Here is a 19,831-nt window from a genome sequence, read left to right on the forward strand (position 1 = left end):
TTCTGAAATTCCCACAATCATTCTTGGTGACTTCAACATCCCTGTTAATCTTTCCACTCCTGCTACTTCTAAACTTCTGAGCTTAACCTCCTCTTATGACCTAAAACTATGGACACGCTTCTACTACCTTTAATGGCAACTGCCTTGACCTCATGTTCTCCTACTTATGCAATCCTCACAACCTTTCCTACATTCCATTCCCTCTCTCTGATCACCACCTCATTCGTTTCACTCTCTCCTTGTCCTCCGCCTTGCCTTTCAACTACCGAACAATTACCTGTAGAAACCTTTGCTATCTTAATCCTTCATTTCTTTTTTCTGGTACAGAAGGACTACAACATAATCTCATCCCTGTCCTGCCCCCACCTGGCCAATTCTGTCCTCAACAGTTCACTGTCATCCACTCTGGATGCCTCGAGTCGGCCACCCTCACTATACACAGAATTCGGCCCCGACCGCTACAACCCTGGCAGACAGACAATACCAGAAGCCTCAAAAAATGTAGTCGCGCACTTGAGCGTCTGTGGCGTAAGACTAAGTCACAGCAAGATTTCAGCCAATATAAATCTGCCCTCCAAAAATTCAATTTCAGCCTCCACACTGCCAAACAGACCTATTTTATCACTCTCATTAACACCCCGTCACACAGTCCCCATCAACTCTTTTCTACCTTCAGCGCTCTACTTCGTCCTCCATTACCTCCACCCACTAACTTACTCACTGCCCAAGAGATTGCCAATCACTTCAAAAATAAGATGGATACAATTCGGGATGAGATCTCTACTCTACAGATATCTCCCTCACCTTACACTCCTTGTCCTCCTGCACAATCAATACTTCCCTTGTTTAACCACTTTAACCCCGCCCACTGTACATTTACTGCGGCACTCTGCCGCTGCTGGGCAAAGCGACGTAGCCCTACGTCGCTCACTCAGGAGACTGTAGGAGAGCGCGCCGCCGGAGGCGCTCTCCCGCCCCCGCTCGTTCCCTGGGGAGCCAGCGCATGTGACTGGCGGCTCTGATGGCCGTTGGCCACTCGCGATCTCCCACAGCTGAGAGAGGACAGACGGCTGATGTAAACACAGCCGTCTGTCATTCTCCCTGAAGTGATCACAGAGGCTATGTGATCCTTCTATATAGGATCGTATGTCTTTGTGGTTACTTCACTAACCACGCCCCCTGACAGTTAGAATCACGCCCCTAGGGACACATTTAACCCCTTTAGCTCCAGTAAAGTTAACCCCTTCCCTGCCAGTGTCATTATTACAGTAACAGTGCATATATTTAGCACTGATTACTGTAGTAATGTCACTGGTACCCCCAAAAGTGTCTAAAATGTCAGTTAGGGGTCCGATCTGACCGCCGCAATGTCGCAGTCCTGCAAAAAAAAATCGCAGATTGCCACCATTGCTAGTAAAAAAAAAAACAATAAAAATGACATAAATCTTTCCCGTAGTTAGTAAACACAATAACTTTTGCGCAAACCAATCAAAATACGCTTACTGCGATTTTTTTTTTTTTTACCAAAAATATGTAGTAGAAAACAAATTGCACTAAAATGTTAAAACATTTTGATTTTTTACATTTTTTTTTTGAGAATTTCATATAAAAAAATGTGAAAAATTTTGTTATTTTGTTTGTATAGTATACTAGTACTAGTATATCCCATAATAGGGAACAGGGGCCCTATTATGGGATATACTGTGAGAGACACCCTATTATGGGATACACTGACTGAGAGTGGCACAAACCCCACAGTACAAACCCCTCAAGCACAAACCCCTCAAGCACAAACCCCACAGTACAGGCCCCCTAGCACAAACCCCACAGTACAGGCCCCCTAGCACAAACCCCACAGTACAGGCCCCCTAGCACAAACCCCACAGTACAGGCCCCCTAGCACAAACCCCACAGTACAGGCCCCCTAGCACAAACCCCACGGTACAGGCCCCCTAGCACAAACCCCACGGTACAGGCCCCCTAGCACAAACCCCACGGTACAGGCCCCCTAGCACAAACCCCACAGTACAGGCCCCCTAGCACAAACCCCACAGTATAGACCCCCCTAGCACAAACCCCACAGTACAGGCCCCCTAGCACTAATTCCACAGTACAGGCCCCCTAGCACAAACCCCACAGTACAGACCCCCTAGCACTAATCCCACAGTACAGGCCCCCTAGCACAAACCCCACAGTACAGACCCCCTAGCACTAATCCCACAGTACAGGCCCCCTTTCAATGCAATGACCAGTGTACATGCCCCCTTTCAATGCAGTGACCGGCGTACATGCCCCCTTTCAATGCAGTGACCAGCGTACATGCCCCCTTCAATGTAGTGACCAGTATACATGCCCCCTTTCAATGTAGTGACCAGTATACATGCCCCCTTTCAATGCAGTGATCAGTATATAGTTACATAGTAGGTGAGGTTGAATAAAGACAATAGTCCATCCAGTTCAACCTGTGTAGGTGTGTGTGGCTGTAATCATCTCACATAGCCCTTAATGTTCTGATCCTTGGTTGTAAGTCTAAGAGTCTTTTGAAAGCCACCATACTACCCGCAGAAACCACCTCTTGTGGTAGAGAATTCCACAATCTTGTAGCCCTAACAGTAAAGAACCCCCCTCGTTGCCTGAGGTTAAAACGCTTCTCCTCTAATCGCATTGTATGTCCTCGAGTCCTCATGCAATCCCTTCGAATGAACAGCTTTTTTTCTAAGCTGGGATCCCCATTAAGATATTTATAAATTGCTGGTTAAGCTTATACAGCCTTTCCCTGATTTCCCCCTCTGTTAGCCATAGTGGCAAGTGCTGTGTGTTACTACTAACCATACAGTCATGGTCAGTGTACCCCTCCTTTTCCTGAGTAAAGACTGACGAGAAAAAAGCATTCAGCACGGTTGCTTTTTCAGTGTCCTCCGTAACCATCCTCCCAGCATTGTTAATTATGTGTGCAATATGCTCTGCCTTAGTTTTTTTGCTGTTGATATATTTAAAGAATTTCTTTGGGTTTTTTTTTTTAACTATCCTCCGCTATTTGTCTCTCAAAGTTGATTTTAGCCATCTTGATTTCTTGTTTACATTTCTTATTTGCCTCCTTGTATTGCTCGAACGCCGATACTGTGCCCTCTGATTTATATTTCTTGAAGGCCAATTTTTTTCCCTTAATAAGTTTTTTGACGCTACGGTTTAACCAGCCAGGTTTGGCTTTGTCTCTTCTAAATTTATTTCCCATAGGAATGCACTGCAAGATGCATTTGCTTAATATGTTCCTAAAGCATTCCCATTTTTCCTCTGTGGTCAGTGATCCCAAGGTTTGGTCCCAGTTAACCCTTTCCATCAAGGAGTATAATTTTGGAAAGTTTGCCCTTCTGAAATTTAGTGTTCTTATGTTCCCCACTTGCTTGTTATATTGTTATTTATACTAAATGTGACCATCCTGTGATCGCTAGAGCCCAGGTTGTCCTGGACTCCTACCTCAGAGATTAAGGTGTACGTTTAGTAACCGGTGTTAAAAGGGTGTTAAGTGGTGTTAGGCTTTATCACAGAGAATCAAGGTGATAATTTCCTAAGACGTGTTTAGTAACCCGTGTTAACTAAGGTAGGAACCAAATATCACGTCTCTTCACCTTCCGGTGTTGTCTCTGTGATAACTACAGTGTTAGTATAGGAATGTACCTGTTTACTAACCCGTGTTAGCTCAGAAGAGTCTTAAAACCAGTGTAAACTTGGTGTTAAATCTCCTGAATTTAACACCTAGTCAGACCAGGTGTTAAGGCCTTTTTTTCAGTGTAGAAGAGGAATTTTACTGCACATTGTGGTCAGTAAGTGCTTCAAGACAACACTATTGTAGACTGCAGGGTATGTGTTCATCTAGAACCCTGTGTCTGCAGCACTCACATATCACGCATATATAATGGCAGAGCAGAGTGGACATCTGTGCTGAGAAAGGAGAGCAGTAGACCTCAATGACAGAGAGGTGCATATTTCTTACTGCATGAGACCACTATCTTAACCACTTAAGCCCCGGAAGATTTTACCCCCTTCCTGACCAGGGCCTATTTTGCGATTCGGCACTGCGTGTTTTTAACGGACAATTGCACGGTCCTGCGACGCTGTACCTAAATGAAATTGACGTCCTTTTTTTACCACAAACAGAGATTTCTTTTGGTGGTATTTGATCACCTGTGCGATTTTTTGATCATGCGCTATAAAAAAAAAGAGCAACAATTTTGCAAAAATAACAATATTTTTCACATTTTTTTATATGAAATTCCCCCCCATTTTAAGGGCCGATTCACACCATGCCAGCACATGAATCACACAGAAATGCACTGTGAGTTCCTGTGCGATCAGAAGGCATGCAAAATTCATTCCATTTGTGATCTGCAGTGGGTGTCAATAGAAAGGTAATGACACCCCAAATGCAGGTTGGAAATGCAGTGCGTTTGCCCGCACTGGATCGCATAGTACTTTTGTACCATGCGATCTGGTTACAGTGCGGTTTAGCGTAGTGCGATTTTAGCCCATTCAGGGCCAGTTCATAATATGCCTACACATGCATCACACAGAAATGAGCTGTGCATTCCTGTGCGATTTACATGTGGTTCTATGCAGTGCCATTTCAGCCAATTTGTTTTGAATGGGCTAAAATCACACCACGCTGCACCAAAAGTAGTGCATTCGCTACTTTTTAAACCGCACTGTAATCAGATCTTTTGTACCGTGCAGTCCAGTGCGGGCAGATGTGGGAAAATGCAATGCGTATGCAACCTGCTTTTGGGGTGTCATTAACTTTCTATTGACACCCACTGCAAATCGCAAATGGAGTACATTTTGCATGTAGTCTTATTCGCATAGGAATGCACAGTACATTTCTGTGCGATTCATGTGTGGGCATCGTGTGAACCGGCCCTAAAAGAGAAAAAGAAATGTGTCTGGAAATGAATGCAGTTAGCTAAGGTGGAAGGGATGGCAGGGTAATATTAAAAAAAATCTTTATTCTTTTAATAAAAGTGTGTATAGGTTTTAAATGTGTGTTTTTTTTTTTTTTTTTTTTATTGGCTATATTTTAACCCCATAACTCTAGCCCTAACCCTAGCCCTTACATAGTTACATAGTTAGTGAGGTTGAAAAAAGACATCAGTCCATCCAGTTCAACCCATGATGCGTGTGTGTGTTTGCTTTTAACCGTACATTGTATACCCATGTATGCTGTGGTCTCTAAGGTGTCCATCTAATAGTTTTTTGAAACTATCAATGCTCCCTGCTGATACTACTGCTTGTGGAAGAGAATTCCACATCCTTACCGCTCTTACAGTGAAGAACCCCTTACGCACTTTAAGGTTAAACCGCCTTTCCTCTAGTTTTAGTGAGTGGCCACGTGTCTTATTGTATCTCCTTTCTCTGAATAGTTTGTTCCTTATGCTCGGGTCACCAGTACAGTATTTGTACATTGATATCATATCCCCCCTCAATCGTCTTTTCTCCAGAGAGAAAAGGTTCAGTGCTTATAGTCTTTCCTCATAGCTGATGTCCTCCATTCCCCTAATTATTTTTGTTGCCCTTCTCTGGACTTTCTCCAGTTCCAGCACATCCTTCCTGAGGACCGGTGCCCAGAACTGGACAACATACTCCAGATGTGGCCGGACCAGAGTCTTGTAGAGTGGGAGAATAATCTCTTTATTTCTGGAGTGAATCCCCTTTTTTATACATCCCAGTATTCTGTTGGCTTTGCTTGCGGCGGCTTGGCATTGCATGCCACTGCCAAGCTTGTTGTCTACCAGTACCCCCAAGTCCTTTTCCATCCTAGACTCACCCAGAGGTCCCCCCCCTAGTGAGTAGCTTGCTTTCTGGTTTCTGGCCCCCAAGTGCATTACTTTACATTTTTCAACATTAAACCTCATCTGCCATGTAGTTGCCCACCCCGTTATTTTGTTCAGGTCTGCTTGCAAGGTTTCCACATCCTGCATAGAAGATATTGGCATGCCTAGTTTAGTATCATCTGCAAATACTGAGATTGTACTAGATATCCCCTCCTCTAGATCATTTATGAATAAATTAAACAGGATTGGTCCCAGGACAGAACCCTGGGGGACCCCACTTTCCACACCCGCCCAATCTGAGTACTCCCCATTAATCACCACCCTCTGTACTCTCCCCTGGAGCCAGTTCTCTATCCAGGTACTCACCTTATGGTCCATACCTACCTTCCTTAGTTTGTACAGTAATCGTTTGTGGGGAACGGTGTCAAAGGCCTTTGCAAAGTCCAGATACACCACATCCACAGGCTTACCTTTATCTAGGTGGCAGTTCACTTCATCGTAGAAGGTTAATAGATTGGTTTGGCACAAACGATTTTTCATGAATCCATACTGATTACTACTTATAATACCGTTTTCATTACTAAAGTCTTGTATGTGGTCCCTTAACATCACCTCCAAAATTTTGCAGACTACTGATGTTAGGCTGACCGGCCTATAGTTACCCGGGATATATCTCGGCCCCTTTTTAAATATTGGTACCACGTTGACTTTTTTCCAATCAGCTGGCACCATACCCGTCTGTAAACTATCCTTAAAGATCAAGAATAATGGTCTGGCAATCACCTGGCTGAGCTCATTAAGAACCCTCGGGTGCAAGCCATCCGGTCCTGGGGATTTATTTATTTATTTAGCCCTAACCCTAATTCTAATTTTTTTTCTGGTTCTGGACATGCTACAGAGCTGAAAGTTCACAGGTACACTTTTTAGACCCCCCCCCCCCCCCCAGACAATAAATCCAAAGAATTTTTTTTTTTTTTTAATTTTTTTTTTAATTTTTCCAATAATTGGCTCTCTATCAATCAAAAATGACAAATTTTAAGAACTGTTTGTTGTGTGATTTAGTGTCTGGGGGGTCTAAAAAGTGTACCGGTGAAGTTTCAGCTCTGTAGCATGTCCAGAACCAGAAAAAAAGATAATTTTTCAGTAGAGCAGGGATGGTGGGACCCTCCTTTTACATCTATATGATCTTTTTTTTCTGGTTCTGGGCATGCTACAGAGCTGAAACTTCACAGGTACACTTTTTAGACCCCCCCCGACACTAATCCCAAAAAAGTCATGCCTGCCTCCAAAAATGCCTGATAAATATATAGAAAAAAAATAAATAAAAGCAGACTGAAATACCAGCCCTAAAAAGGGCTTTTTGGGGTGTTGTCAGGATGCTGTCCTTACAGCAGGAGTGGACACAGAACACTGGCCTAGCTAATGATTTCCCTATCAATTCAGCAGCAACAGCAGCCCTCTCCCTGCTCGAACTAACTCTGCAGCTTCAGAATGAATCTAAGATGGATGCTGCCCTTGCTTTTTTATAGGAGGTGGGAGGGTCTGGGCGGGAGGGTATGCTGATTGGCTGGAATGTGTCTGCTGACTGTGAGGTACAGGGTCAAAGTTTGCTCAATGATGATGTATAGGAGGCGGCCCTAACATCGCATATGTTCGCCCGCCGAGGCGAACGCGAACATGCGAAGTTCGCCGGGAACTGTTCACCGGAGAACAGTTCGGGACATCTCTAGTCAAGAGTCCGATCTGTCCGCCGCAATGTCGCAGTACCACAAAAAAATCGCAGATCGCCGCCATTACTCGTTAAAAAAAAAAAACAATAAAAATGACAAAAATCTTTCCCTTGGTTAGTAAACGCAAAATTTTTGTGCAAACCAATCAAAATATGCTTATTGCGATTTTTTTTACTAAACATATGTAGCAGAAAACAAATTGACCTAAAATGTTAAAAAATTTAGATTTTTTGGGGGGGGAAATTCATATAAAAAAATGTGAAAAATATTGTTATTTTTGCAAAATTGTTGCTCTTTTTTTTTTTTATAGCGCATGATCAAAAAATCGCACAGGTGATCAAATACCACCAAAAAAAAGCTCTGTTTGTGGTAAAAAAAGGACGTCAATTTCATTTAGGTACAGCGTCGCAGGACCACGCAATTGTCCGTTAAAATCACGCAGTGCCGAATCGCAAAATAAGCCCTGGTCAGGAAGGGGGTAAAATCTTCCGGGGCTTAAGTGGTTAAGATAGTGGTCTCATGCAGTAAGAAATATGCACCTCTCTGTCATTGAGGTCTACTGCTCTCCTTTCTCAGCACAGATGTCCACTCTGCTCTGCCATTATATATGCGTGATATGTGAGTGCTGCAGACACAGGGTTCTAGATGAACACATACCCTGCAGTCTACAATAGTGTTGTCTTGAAGCACTTTCTGACCACAATGTGCAGTAAAATTCCTCTTCTACACTGAAAAAAAGGCCTTAACACCTGGTCTGACTAGGTGTTAAATTCAGGAGATTTAACACCAAGTTTACACTGGTTTTAAGACTCTTCTGAGCTAACACGGGTTAGTAAACAGGTACATTCCTATACTAACACTGTAGTTATCACAGAGACAACACCGGAAGGTGAAGAGACGTGATATTTGGTTCCTACCTTAGTTAACACGGGTTACTAAACACGTCTTAGGAAATTATCACCTTGATTCTCTGTGATAAAGCCTAACACCACTTAACACCCATTTAACACCGGTTACTAAACGTACACCTCAATGTTCCTTTACTGGAGTCAACACAACACGGTTTACTAAACAGCCTCACAGCCGGTGTAAAAATTGGCGGTGTTAGAGCGTGTTAGGAGAACGGTGATAATGCAAGAACTAACAGCGGTTACTAAACGTAAACCTATGTCTGGTTCATTAGTGATCAATAGATCCAGGACTGCGTTTTCTCTGGTAGGGGAATCCACCAACTGTGACATGTAATTATCCTGTAAGGTTTCCGTGAATAGACGGGCCTTCTGTGAGTGTGTAATCCCCTCATCCCAGTCAATTGCGGGATAATTGAAGTCCCCCAATATGATGACTGATCCCAATTTTGCCACTTTACCCATTAGTGCTAAAAATTCCAGCTCTTCCTCCTCCCCTTGGTTAGGTGGCCTATAGCAAACCCCCACAATAACTTTCCCCTTTTCTCCTTCCCTATGGAGTTCAACCCACACAGATTCTAAATCCATGCTCATCCCATCCGTAATGTCACTCCTTTCTATCACCTTTATATTCTTCTTGACATAGAGACATACCCCTCCCCCTCTTTTTCCTCCCCTGTCCTTCCGGTACACCGAATACCCTTGGATATTGGCCAGCCAGTCATGTGAGGGGTCGAACCAAGTCTCTGTTATTCCCACAAGGTCTATGTCATCTTCATGTACTAACATTTCCAACTCATCCATTTTATTAGCTAGGCTCCTGGCATTAGCATATACCCCTCTTAGATTTACAGAAGTTAAACGTGATTGGCGGTTATGTTTATTCCTGTTTGGTCTGAGAATTTCCCGCACAGACCTGCCAATTGACGTTGTGGACCTACTGTCGCTGCTGACCCTAATACTGCCTTCAGTCCTCTGCTCCCTCCTGACTGATTCTACTTCTGAGCCCTCCCCCCCGTCTCCTAGTTTAAAAGCCCCTCCAACTTGGTGGCCATCTTTCTCCCCAAAAGAGCTGTACCGTCCCCATTAAGGTGCAGCCCATCCTTACTAAAGAGCCGGTAGCCAACTGAGAAGTCAGCCCAGTTCTCCAGGAACCCAAACCCCTCCTTCCTACACCTATTCCTCAGCCACTTGGCTTGCCTCTCTGGTGTGGCTCGAGGTACAGGCAGTATTTCAGAGAAAACCACCTTGGAGGTCCTTTTCCTCAATCTATTACCTAAGTCCCTGAAATCGTTCTTTAGGATCCTCCACCTACCTTTTAACTTTGTCATTAGTGCCCACATGCACCATGACCGCTGGGTCATCCCCAGCCCTGCACAATAATCTGTCTGCCAGATCTGCGATGTGCCGAACTCGGGCGCCCGGTAAACAACAAACTGTTCGGTTCAGGAGATCTTTTTTACAGATTTCCCTCTCTGTCCTCTTGATAATTGAGTCCCCCACTACCACAACCTTTCTAACCTTTCCTGAGTTACGGCCCCCCTTCTTCCTGGAGCCGTCCCTCCCCTGGCAGCTGGTGGAGGGCGCATGCTCCAGCACTGCCACCCCTGAGTTGATATCCCCCTCAACCTGCAACTCGGCAAATTTGTTAGGGTGTACCAACTCAGGACTGGCCTCCCTGACACTCATCCCTCTACCTTTCCTAAAAGTCACCCAACTGCGTACCTCTGCTGCTTGCGTCTCCTCTATTCCTCCCTCCTCTATGCTGGCCCCTGCCAGCGCCTGATGGGTAATGTCCAAGCTCCTTTCCAGGTTGTTGATGCTACGCAGTGTTGCCACTGTGTTCTGTAGGTCCAGGATCTGGTCTACCAGAGCAACAAGTCGCTCACATCTTGCACAGCAGTATTCGCTCATCAAGGAACGCATACATGCAGCAAGAAGTGCACTGAGTGGCATCACCAATCCTGTTGGACATTATTACCCACTACTCTATGGGGATAATATTAACGACCTGCTCTTCCTTACCTACACTACCTCTGTCTCCCCTGGTACTAAACCTGGGGTACTCACCAGTCGCTAATATACTAACCAGTCACTAAGATACTCACCAGTCGCTAATATACTAACCAGTCGCAAAGATACTCACCAGTCGCAAGGATACTCCCCAGTCGCAAGGATATTCACCAGTCGCAAGGATATTCACCAGTCGCAAGGATATTCACCAGTCGCAAGGATACTCACCAGTCGCAAAGATACTCACCAGGCGCAAAGATACTCACCAGGCGCAAAGATACTCACCAGGCGCAAAGATACTCACCAGTCGCAAAGATCCTCACCAGTCGCAAAGATACTCACCAGTCGCAAGATACTCAGCACCGTTGGTCAGTCGCAGAGCACCTCTCAGTCTATAGTAGCCCCTTAGTAACCTGTATTGCTTGTAGTTTATGTACTTGTATGTAGTTTGTACTTGTAGTCCCCCCACCAGCCCACCCCCTACCAGCAGATCAGCTCAGTTGTTTCGTACTTACGTCCCTCGGTCTTGGTCTGGTCCCGGTCCTGTCAGGTCCTTGTCTCCGCCGCTGCTGCTGCTCTGTCCACGCACTGTCTCTCTGGTCCGCTCAGACACCGCTGCTGCTGCTTTGTCCCCGCTGCTGCTGCTCTGTCCCCCGCACTGGTTCCCTGGTCCGAGGCTCCGAGGATCCTGCCTCCTGCCGCCAGCTTCCTAGTGCGGCTTCCCCCCCCACTCTCCCCCGCACGTGCGGCTCCTCCTCCGCTCCTCCTCCACACACACACAGCTCACAGCTCTCCTCGCTGTGTGTGTGCGTGCTGTGGATCGCTGTGGATCGCTTCCGGTATACATGCCCCCTTTCAATGTAGTGACCAGTATACATGCCCCCTTTCAATGTAGTGACCAGCATACATGCCCCCAATGCAGAGATCAGCATACATGCCCCCAATGCAGTGACCAGCATACATGCCCCCAATGCAGTGACCAGCATACATGCCCCCAATGTAGTGACCAGCATACATGCCCCCAATGTAGTGACCAGCATACATGCCCCCCATGCAGAGATCAGTGTGCGTGCCCCCATGTAGTGACCAACATACATGCCCCCAATGCAGAGATCAGCGTGCGTGCCCCCAATGTAGTGACCAGCATACATGTCCCCAATGCAGAGATCAGCATGCGTGCCCCCAATGCAGTGACCAGCATACATGCCCCCAATGCAGAGATCAGCGTGCGTGCCCCCTTCAATGCAGTGACCAGCATACATGCCCCCTATGCAGAGATCAGCGTGCGTGCCCCAATGCAGTGACCAGCATACATGCCCCCAATGCAGAGATCAGCGTGCGTGCCCCCAATGTAGTGACCAGCATACATGCCCCCAATGCAGAGATCAGCGTGCGTGCATGCCCCCTTCAAAGCTGACAGTGAGTGTCAGTGTCAGTGACATGATAACGATGACAGAGTCAGACTCAGACAGTGTGTTGGCTAGGCGCCCCCCCCCCCCCGAGGCATCACGATCACAAACTTACCTCACTCAGTCAGGGCGGACTGGATGGTGAACTGCCACTGCTGAATCTGGACTCTGTGATGCGAAGAAGCTGAGATTTGGTTTCACTCACTGCTGCCTACCACTGGACTCGGTCGGTCGTCAGTCGTCACGAACTTCTTCTGCACAGCAGTCTGACTCTCCAATCCTCCTCACGCGCGGCTCTCTCTCAGTCTCCGAGTCCGACGGCGCCGGCGGGCGGGTAGGTGGTCACGTAACGCCGGGATGCATCACGTCACCAGGTCCCGGGATGTCCTCCTGTGTGATTGGTCCAGGCTGGAGTCTGGACCAATCACAGCCAGGGCATCAGGAAAGTGGGGAGTGTCGGGGCACATTGCTCTGCGCCCCGATGACCCCCAGAAGGCCGCCAATCGGCGTCTCTGCCTGCCTCACGTGGGGGGCAAAACTTCACCCACACCCACCACTAGGTCCGGCACCCCTAGTGGGCGCTGAAAATGGAAATTTTTTTTTCATCTTTTTTTTTTCCGGCCACAGATGGGGGCCCCCTATAGACAGGCCGCGACTGGCTAAAACCAACAGTCATTACTAAGTACTCTTTGACCTCTCTGCTGCCTTTGATACAGTTGACCACCCCCTCCTCCTCCTCCTCAAAAAAGTAAATTTGCTTGGTCTCCGTGACTGCGGTTCACATCTTACCTATCTCACTGCACCTTCAGTGTCACTTAAAACTCCACTTACTCCTCTGCAACTCCTCTTACCTTTGGTGTCCCCCAAGGTTCTGTCCTTGGACCTCTACTATTCTCGATCAACACTTCCTCCCTGGGTCAGCTAATAGCCTCCCATGGCTTCCAATACCATCTCTATGCTGATGACACCAAAATCTATCTCTCTACCCCTCAGCTCACCCATTCGGTCTCCTCCCACATCACTGATTTACTAACAGACATATCAGCCTGGATGTCACACCATTTCCTCAAACTGAATCTATCTAAAACTGAGCTCATAATATTTCCTCCCCCACGTGCCCCTTCCCCTGAATTCTCTGTCAAGATCAATGGCACAACTGTACGTCCTTCCAAACATGCCAAGGTGCTAGGGGTAACACTGGACTTTTTAACCAACGACACCACCAAGCTTCTAGTCCCTGGTTATCTCTCACCTCAACTACTCCAACTCCCTCCTCATTGGATTACCTTTACACAGACTATCCCCCCTTCAGTCGATAATGAATGCTGCTGCAAGACTCATCCACCTTACCAACCGTTCAGTGTCCTCCACCCCTCTCTGCCAATCCCTTCACTGACTTCCACTCACCCAACAAATAAAATTCAAAGTACCAACAATAGTTTACAATGCCATCCACAACCCTGCCCCCAGCTACATCACTAACCGGATTTCAAAATATCAACCAAGCCACTCTCTTCGGTCCTCCCAAGACCTCCTGCTCTCTAGCTCCCTTGTCACCTCTTCCCATGCTCACCTCCAGGATTTCTCCAGAGCTTCTCCCATCCTTTGGAACTCTCTACCCCAATTTGTCCGACTGTCCTTTAATCTATCCATATTTAGACGATCCCTGAAAACGCTTCTCTTTAAAGAAGCCTATCTAGCTTCTAATACACTTTTTCACTTTCTCCATCAGCTCATCCCCCACAGCTATTACCTTTTGTATCAATTGAACCTCCCTTTTTTAGATTGTAAGCTCTAAAGAGCAGGGCCCTCTCATTCCTTTTACACCAAATTGTATTGTAACTGTAATATCTGCCTTAATTTTGTTAAGCAATGCGCAAACTGTTGGCGCCATATAAATCCTGTATTATAATAATAATAATAATAATAATAATGTATTCAGTCAGTGTGTGTTTCCTACAGATGGATCCAGTAATGGGAACCCACCAGAGAGATGCCCCTGTCCTCTGGATTCCACAGAGGAAGGTCACACCATCCCTCAACATCATCAGGTAGATGAGGAACAATCACTGATAGTATCATTAGGATCTGTACATTATCTGCATTGTTACAATTGATGTCATTTTTATTATATATTCAGAGTGGAATCCTCGGGGATGTTAAAAAAGAGTATAAAGATGAGGAGTATAGAGTGATGGAGGAGTTTTCGGAAGGACACAAGGATATGACGAAGCCACCTAACACCAGATGTTCCCGTCCTCTGTATTCCCGAGATTCCAGTCAGGAAGATCACACCATCACTCACTGTGACAAGGTTGGTGGGATGGAACATCTAGAACATGGACTCATAGAGACGTTGGGGTTGATTTACTAAAGGCAAATAGACTGTGCACTGCAAGTGCAGATGCTCCAGAGCTTAGTAAATAAGGTAAAGCTTCACTTTGCAAAGAATACCCAATCACATGCAAAGAAAAAAAATGTATAATTTAGCTTCCCCTCGGATATAGAACACACTTATAGAGCACAGTATATTTGCCTTTAGTAAATCAACTGTGGATTCTTTTTGGTGATGTCACAATATTTAAGCTTATGTCATACAGATTTTATTATTGATCTTTCTTTTGGTTTAGGTTGAAGATCTGATAGATATAAAAGTTGATGTTAAAGCAGAAGAGGAGACTTATGGAAGGGATGATCAACAGTCTGCAGAGGTGGCTGGAATAACAGGGACATCAAAGATCAGCACAGGTGGGTCATTAACACTAAATAAACTGCATACTCCTGACCCCTGCACTATATACTCTATGTTGTACATTACATATCCTGACCCCTGCACTATATACTCTGTTGTACATTACATACTCCTGACCCCTGCGCTGTATACTCTGTTGTACATTACATACTCCTGACCTCTGCACTATATACTCTATATTGTACATGACATATTCCTGACCCCTGCACTATATACTCTATGCTGTACATTACATACTCCTGACCCCTGCACTATATACTCTGTTGTATGTAGCACCCTCCTAGGTAGGTGCTAGAGAGTAAGAATAGTTTTGAGCTCTGTCTGCTTACCAGAAGGACTGTAGGTAAATCTATATTGTTCTCTGCCTACCAGAGAGCAGGATCTGTTAGAGAGGTCTGCTCAATGTGCTCAGGTGCAACTTGTTCTATCTGCAGATTATTTCACACTAGTCCAATAGGGCAGCAAGTTGAACAGTGGGAGGAAACCTGACAAATTAGTGCACAGGCATTTGATACAGCCCTGGGGATTTGGCAGAGGAAATGTGCCTCTGTGCATACTCCTGACCCCTGCACTATATACTCTGTTATACATTACATCATTCTGATACGATAAAGTCCTATCTGTTGTATCTTATACATAATGTTGTACATTACATAGTCCTGACCCCTGCACTATATACTCTATGTTGTACATTACATCATTCTGATACTATATAGTCCTATCTGTTGTATCTTATACAATATGTTGTACATTACATAGTATGTACACATAATATGGATTCTCTTTTGTTACACCCATTTTTTACCAGCTGAACATTTTATATCTGATGATTTGATTGGAGCACAGACTTTTACATGTTGGTAATAATTAGTGATGGGCTGAACCCCCCCCCCCCCATGGTTCAGTTCACACCAGAACTCCAAAACAGTTAAAAATAAGCGTATATTGATTGGTTTTCGCAAAAGTTAACAAGTCTACAAACATTGCGGCAGACAAATCGGACACAAAGTGACACTTTTTGGGGACCAATGACACCAATACAGTGATCAGTGCTAAAAGAATGCACTGTCACTGTACTAATGACACTGGCAGAAAAGGGGTTAACATCAGAGGTGATCAAAGGGTTAAAAGTGTTCCCTGGGAGTGCCTACTAACTGTGTGTGGGGGAGGTGCTTTCATTGGGGGAAGACAGAGATCCATGTTCCTGCTTAGCAGAAACACAAGATCTCCATCTTCCCCCCTCACAGAACGGTGGTCTACCTTGATTACATAGACTGCCTTTCTGCCTCTCTCACAAATAATTGCCAGGTGCCAGCGAACATCGGGTCCACCAGACACACTGATTGGCTCCCACTGTGTCCAATCACAGCAGGGGCGGGTTGCCAACGACACACGCACCCTAGACCCTATGCACGAAATGACGTACAGGGACATCATTTCACGCAGGAGGGCCACCCTGCCGCAGTATATTTGCGTGGAGTGGTCCGAACATGAAAAATCTAAAGCATACCTCCCAACTTTTGAACTTCGCAATGAGGGACACTAAAAGAGGAATATAACCGTAGCGTGCCACCGCAAATTGTGGGTGTGGCCAATTGCGTAGCAGTGGGAGGGGCTTAAGGGATGGGGCAAACAAAACCCAGACTTCCTAGTACTCATAAAATATGCTTTGATTGCTCAGCCTACCTTAAAGAAGAACTTCATTAAAATAGTCAGAGACTGCATAGCAACCAGCAACTGTTGAGACAATGAAGACTTTGGTGAGAAGTATATAATGTACAGTATTGTGTATATAGTGCAGAAGAGTGTAATGTACAGAATGCAGGAGACAGGAGTATGTAATGTACAGAATGCAGGAGACAGGAGTATGTAATGTACAAAATGCAGGAGACAGGAGTGTGTAATGTACAGAATGCAGGAGACAGGAGTATGTAATGTACAAAATGCAGGAGACAGGAGAATGTAATGTACAAAATGCAGGAGACAGGAGTATTTAATGTACAAAATGCAGGAGACAGGAGTATGTAATGTACAGAATGCAGGAGACAGGAGTATGTAATGTACAGAATGCAGGAGACAGGAGTGTGTAATGTACAAAATGCAGGAGACAGGAGTATGTAATGTACAGAATGCAGGAGACAGGAGTGTGTAATGTACAGAATGCAGGAGACAGGAGTGTGTAATGTACAGAATGCAGGAGACAGGAGTATGTAATGTACAGAATGCAGGAGACAGGAGTGTAATGTACAGAATGCAGGAGACAGGAGTATGTAATGTACAGAATGCAGGAGACAGGAGTATGTAATGTACCGAATGCAGGAGACAGGAGTATGTAATGTACCGAATGCAGGCGACAGGAGTATGTAATGTACAGAATGCAGGAGACAGGAGTATGTAATGTACAGAATGCAGGAGACAGGAGTATGTAATGTATAGAATGCAGGAGACAGGAGTATGTAATGTATAGAATGCAGGAGACAGGAGTGTAATGTACAGAATACAGGGGTCGGACTCTGCACCATCCACCCCCCAGCTCTATCCACCCCAAATGCCCATCCCAGCTCCATCCACCCCCCATGCCCATCCCCATCCCAGCTCCATCCACCCCCCAGCTCTATCCACCCCAAATGCCCATCCCAGCTTCATCCACCCCCCATGCCCATCCCAGCTTCATCCACCCCCCCAGCTCTATACACCCCAAATGCCCACCCCAGCTCCAGCCACCCCCCCAGCTCTATACACCCCAAATGCCCACCCCAGCTCCATCCACCCCCTCACCGGCTCTATACACCCCAAATGCCCACCCCAGCTCCATACACCCCCCTAGCTCCATCCCTCCCCCAGCTACATTCACCCCCTTCCCAGCCTCCCATCCCAGCTCTATCCATTCCAAACACCCACCCCAGCTCCATATACCCCAAATGCCCAACAAAGCACCATCTACCCCCCAGCTCCATCCACCCCAAATGCCCACCCCAGCTCCATCCACCCCAAATGCCCACCCCAGGTCCATACATCCCTCCCCAAACTCCATCCACCCCCCCCCCCCAGCTACATTCACCCCCTTACCAACCTCCCGTCCCAGCTCTATCCATCCCAAACACCCACCCCAGCTCCATATACCCCAAATGCCCAACAAAGCTCCATCTACCCCCCAGCTCCATACACACCAAATGCCCACCCCTGCTCCCTACACCCCTCCCCCAGCTCCATCCACCCCCCCAGCTCCATCCACCGCAAATGCCCACCCCAGCTCCATACACCCCAAATGCCCACCCCAGCTCCATACATCCCCCCCCACCCCTCAGCTACATTCACCCCCTTACCAACCCTTCCGTCCCAGCTCTATCCATCCCAAACACCCTGCCCAGCTCCATATACCCCAAATGCCCAACAAAGCTCCATCTACCCCCCAAGCTCCATACACCACAAATGGCCACCCCAGCTCCATCCACCCCCCTAGCTACATCCCCCCCCCAGCTCCATCCACCCCCCCCCAGCTTCATACACCCCAAATGCCCACCCCAGCTCCATACACCCCTCCACTAGCTACATCCCTCCGTCAGCTCATTCCACCCCCCCAGCTACATTCACCCCCTTCCCAACCTCCCATCCCAGCTCTATCCATCCCAAACACCCACCCCAGCTCCATATACCCCAAATACCCAACAAAGCTCCATCTACCCCCCAGCTCCATACACCCCAATGCCCACCCCAGCTCCACACACCCCCCCGGTCCATCCAACCCCCAGCTACATCCACCCCAAATGCCCACCCCAGCCCCATACACCCCCCCCCGGCTAAATCCCTACCCTAGGTCCGTCCATCCACCCCCCTCGCTAAATCCCTCCTCCCCCAGGTCCATCCATCCCCCAAGTCCATACACCCCCCCCCAGCTCCATCCACCCCAGCTCCATACACCCCCCCGGTTAAATCCCTCCCCCAGGTACATCCATCCACCCCAGCTCCAAACAAACCCCCCCCAGCTACATCCATTCACCCCAGCTCCAAACAAACCCCCCCAGCTACATCCACCCTCCACCCCTCCCCAGGTACATCCATCCACCCCAGCTCCATACACACCCCCCGGTTAAATCCCTCCCCCAGGTACATCCATCCACCCCAGCTCCAAACAAACCCCCCCCAGCTACATCCACCCCTCCCCCAGGTACATCCATCCACCCCACCTCCAAACAACCCCCCCAGCTACATCCATTCACCCCAGCTCCAAACAAACCCCCCCCAGCTACATCCACCCCTCCCCCAGGTACATCCATCCACCCCAGCTCCATACACCCCCCCCCGGTTAAATCCCTCCCCCAGGTACATCCATCCACCCCAGCTCCAAACAACCCCCCCAGCTACATCCACCCCTCCCCCAGGTACATCCATCCACCCCAGCTCCATACACACCCCCCGGTTAAATCCCTCCCCCAGGTACATCCATCCACCCCAGCTCCAAACAACCCCCCCCCAGCTACATCCACCCCTCCCCCAGGTACATCCATCCACCCCAGCTCCATACACACCCCCCCAGGTACATCCATCCACCCCAGCTCCATCCACACCCCCCGGTTAAATCCCTCCCCCAGGTACATCCATCCACCCCAGCTCCAAACAACCCCCCCAGCTACATCCACCCCTCCCCCAGGTACATCCATCCACCCCAGCTCCATACACACCCCCCGGTTAAATCCCTCCCCCAGGTACATCCATCCACCCCAGCTCCAAACAACCCCCCCCCAGCTACATCCACCCCTCCCCCAGGTACATCCATCCACCCCAGCTCCATACACACCCCCCCAGGTACATCCATCCACCCCAGCTCCATCCACACCCCCCGGTTAAATCCCTCCCCCAGGTACATCCATCCACCCCAGCTCCAAACAACCCCCCCAGCTACATCCACCCCTCCCCCAGGTACATCCATCCACCCCAGCTCCAAACAACCCCCCCCCCAGCTACATCCATTCACCCCAGCTCCAAACAAACCCCCCCCAGCTACATCCACCCCTCCCCCAGGTACATCCATCCACCCCAGCTCCATACACACCCCCCCGGTTAAATCCCTCCCCCAGGTACATCCATCCACCCCAGCTCCAAACAAACCCCCCCCCAGCTACATCCACCCCTCCCCCAGGTACATCCATCCACCCCAGCTCCATACACACCCCCCCAGGTACATCCATCCACC

General features: G+C 47.6%; 1 protein-coding gene across 1 annotated transcript in view; it reads left to right on the forward strand.

Moving 5' to 3' along the window:
- Positions 1–19,831, forward strand: part of LOC309550364 (gastrula zinc finger protein XlCGF66.1-like) — a gene marked incomplete at its 3' end in the record, with an annotated part of 31,435 nt that overhangs the window by 5,301 nt on the left and 6,303 nt on the right. The window contains exons 4-5 of the mRNA XM_082250760.1: positions 13,848–13,936; positions 14,026–14,147. Of these exons, the coding sequence (XP_082106886.1) occupies positions 13,848–13,936; positions 14,026–14,147 (211 nt within the window). The remainder of the gene's footprint in view (positions 1–13,847; positions 13,937–14,025; positions 14,148–19,831) is intronic.

The sequence above is a fragment of the Pelophylax lessonae genome (assembly GCF_965119305.1).
Source record: "Pelophylax lessonae genome assembly, chromosome: 3".
Taxonomy (NCBI): domain Eukaryota; kingdom Metazoa; phylum Chordata; class Amphibia; order Anura; family Ranidae; genus Pelophylax; species Pelophylax lessonae.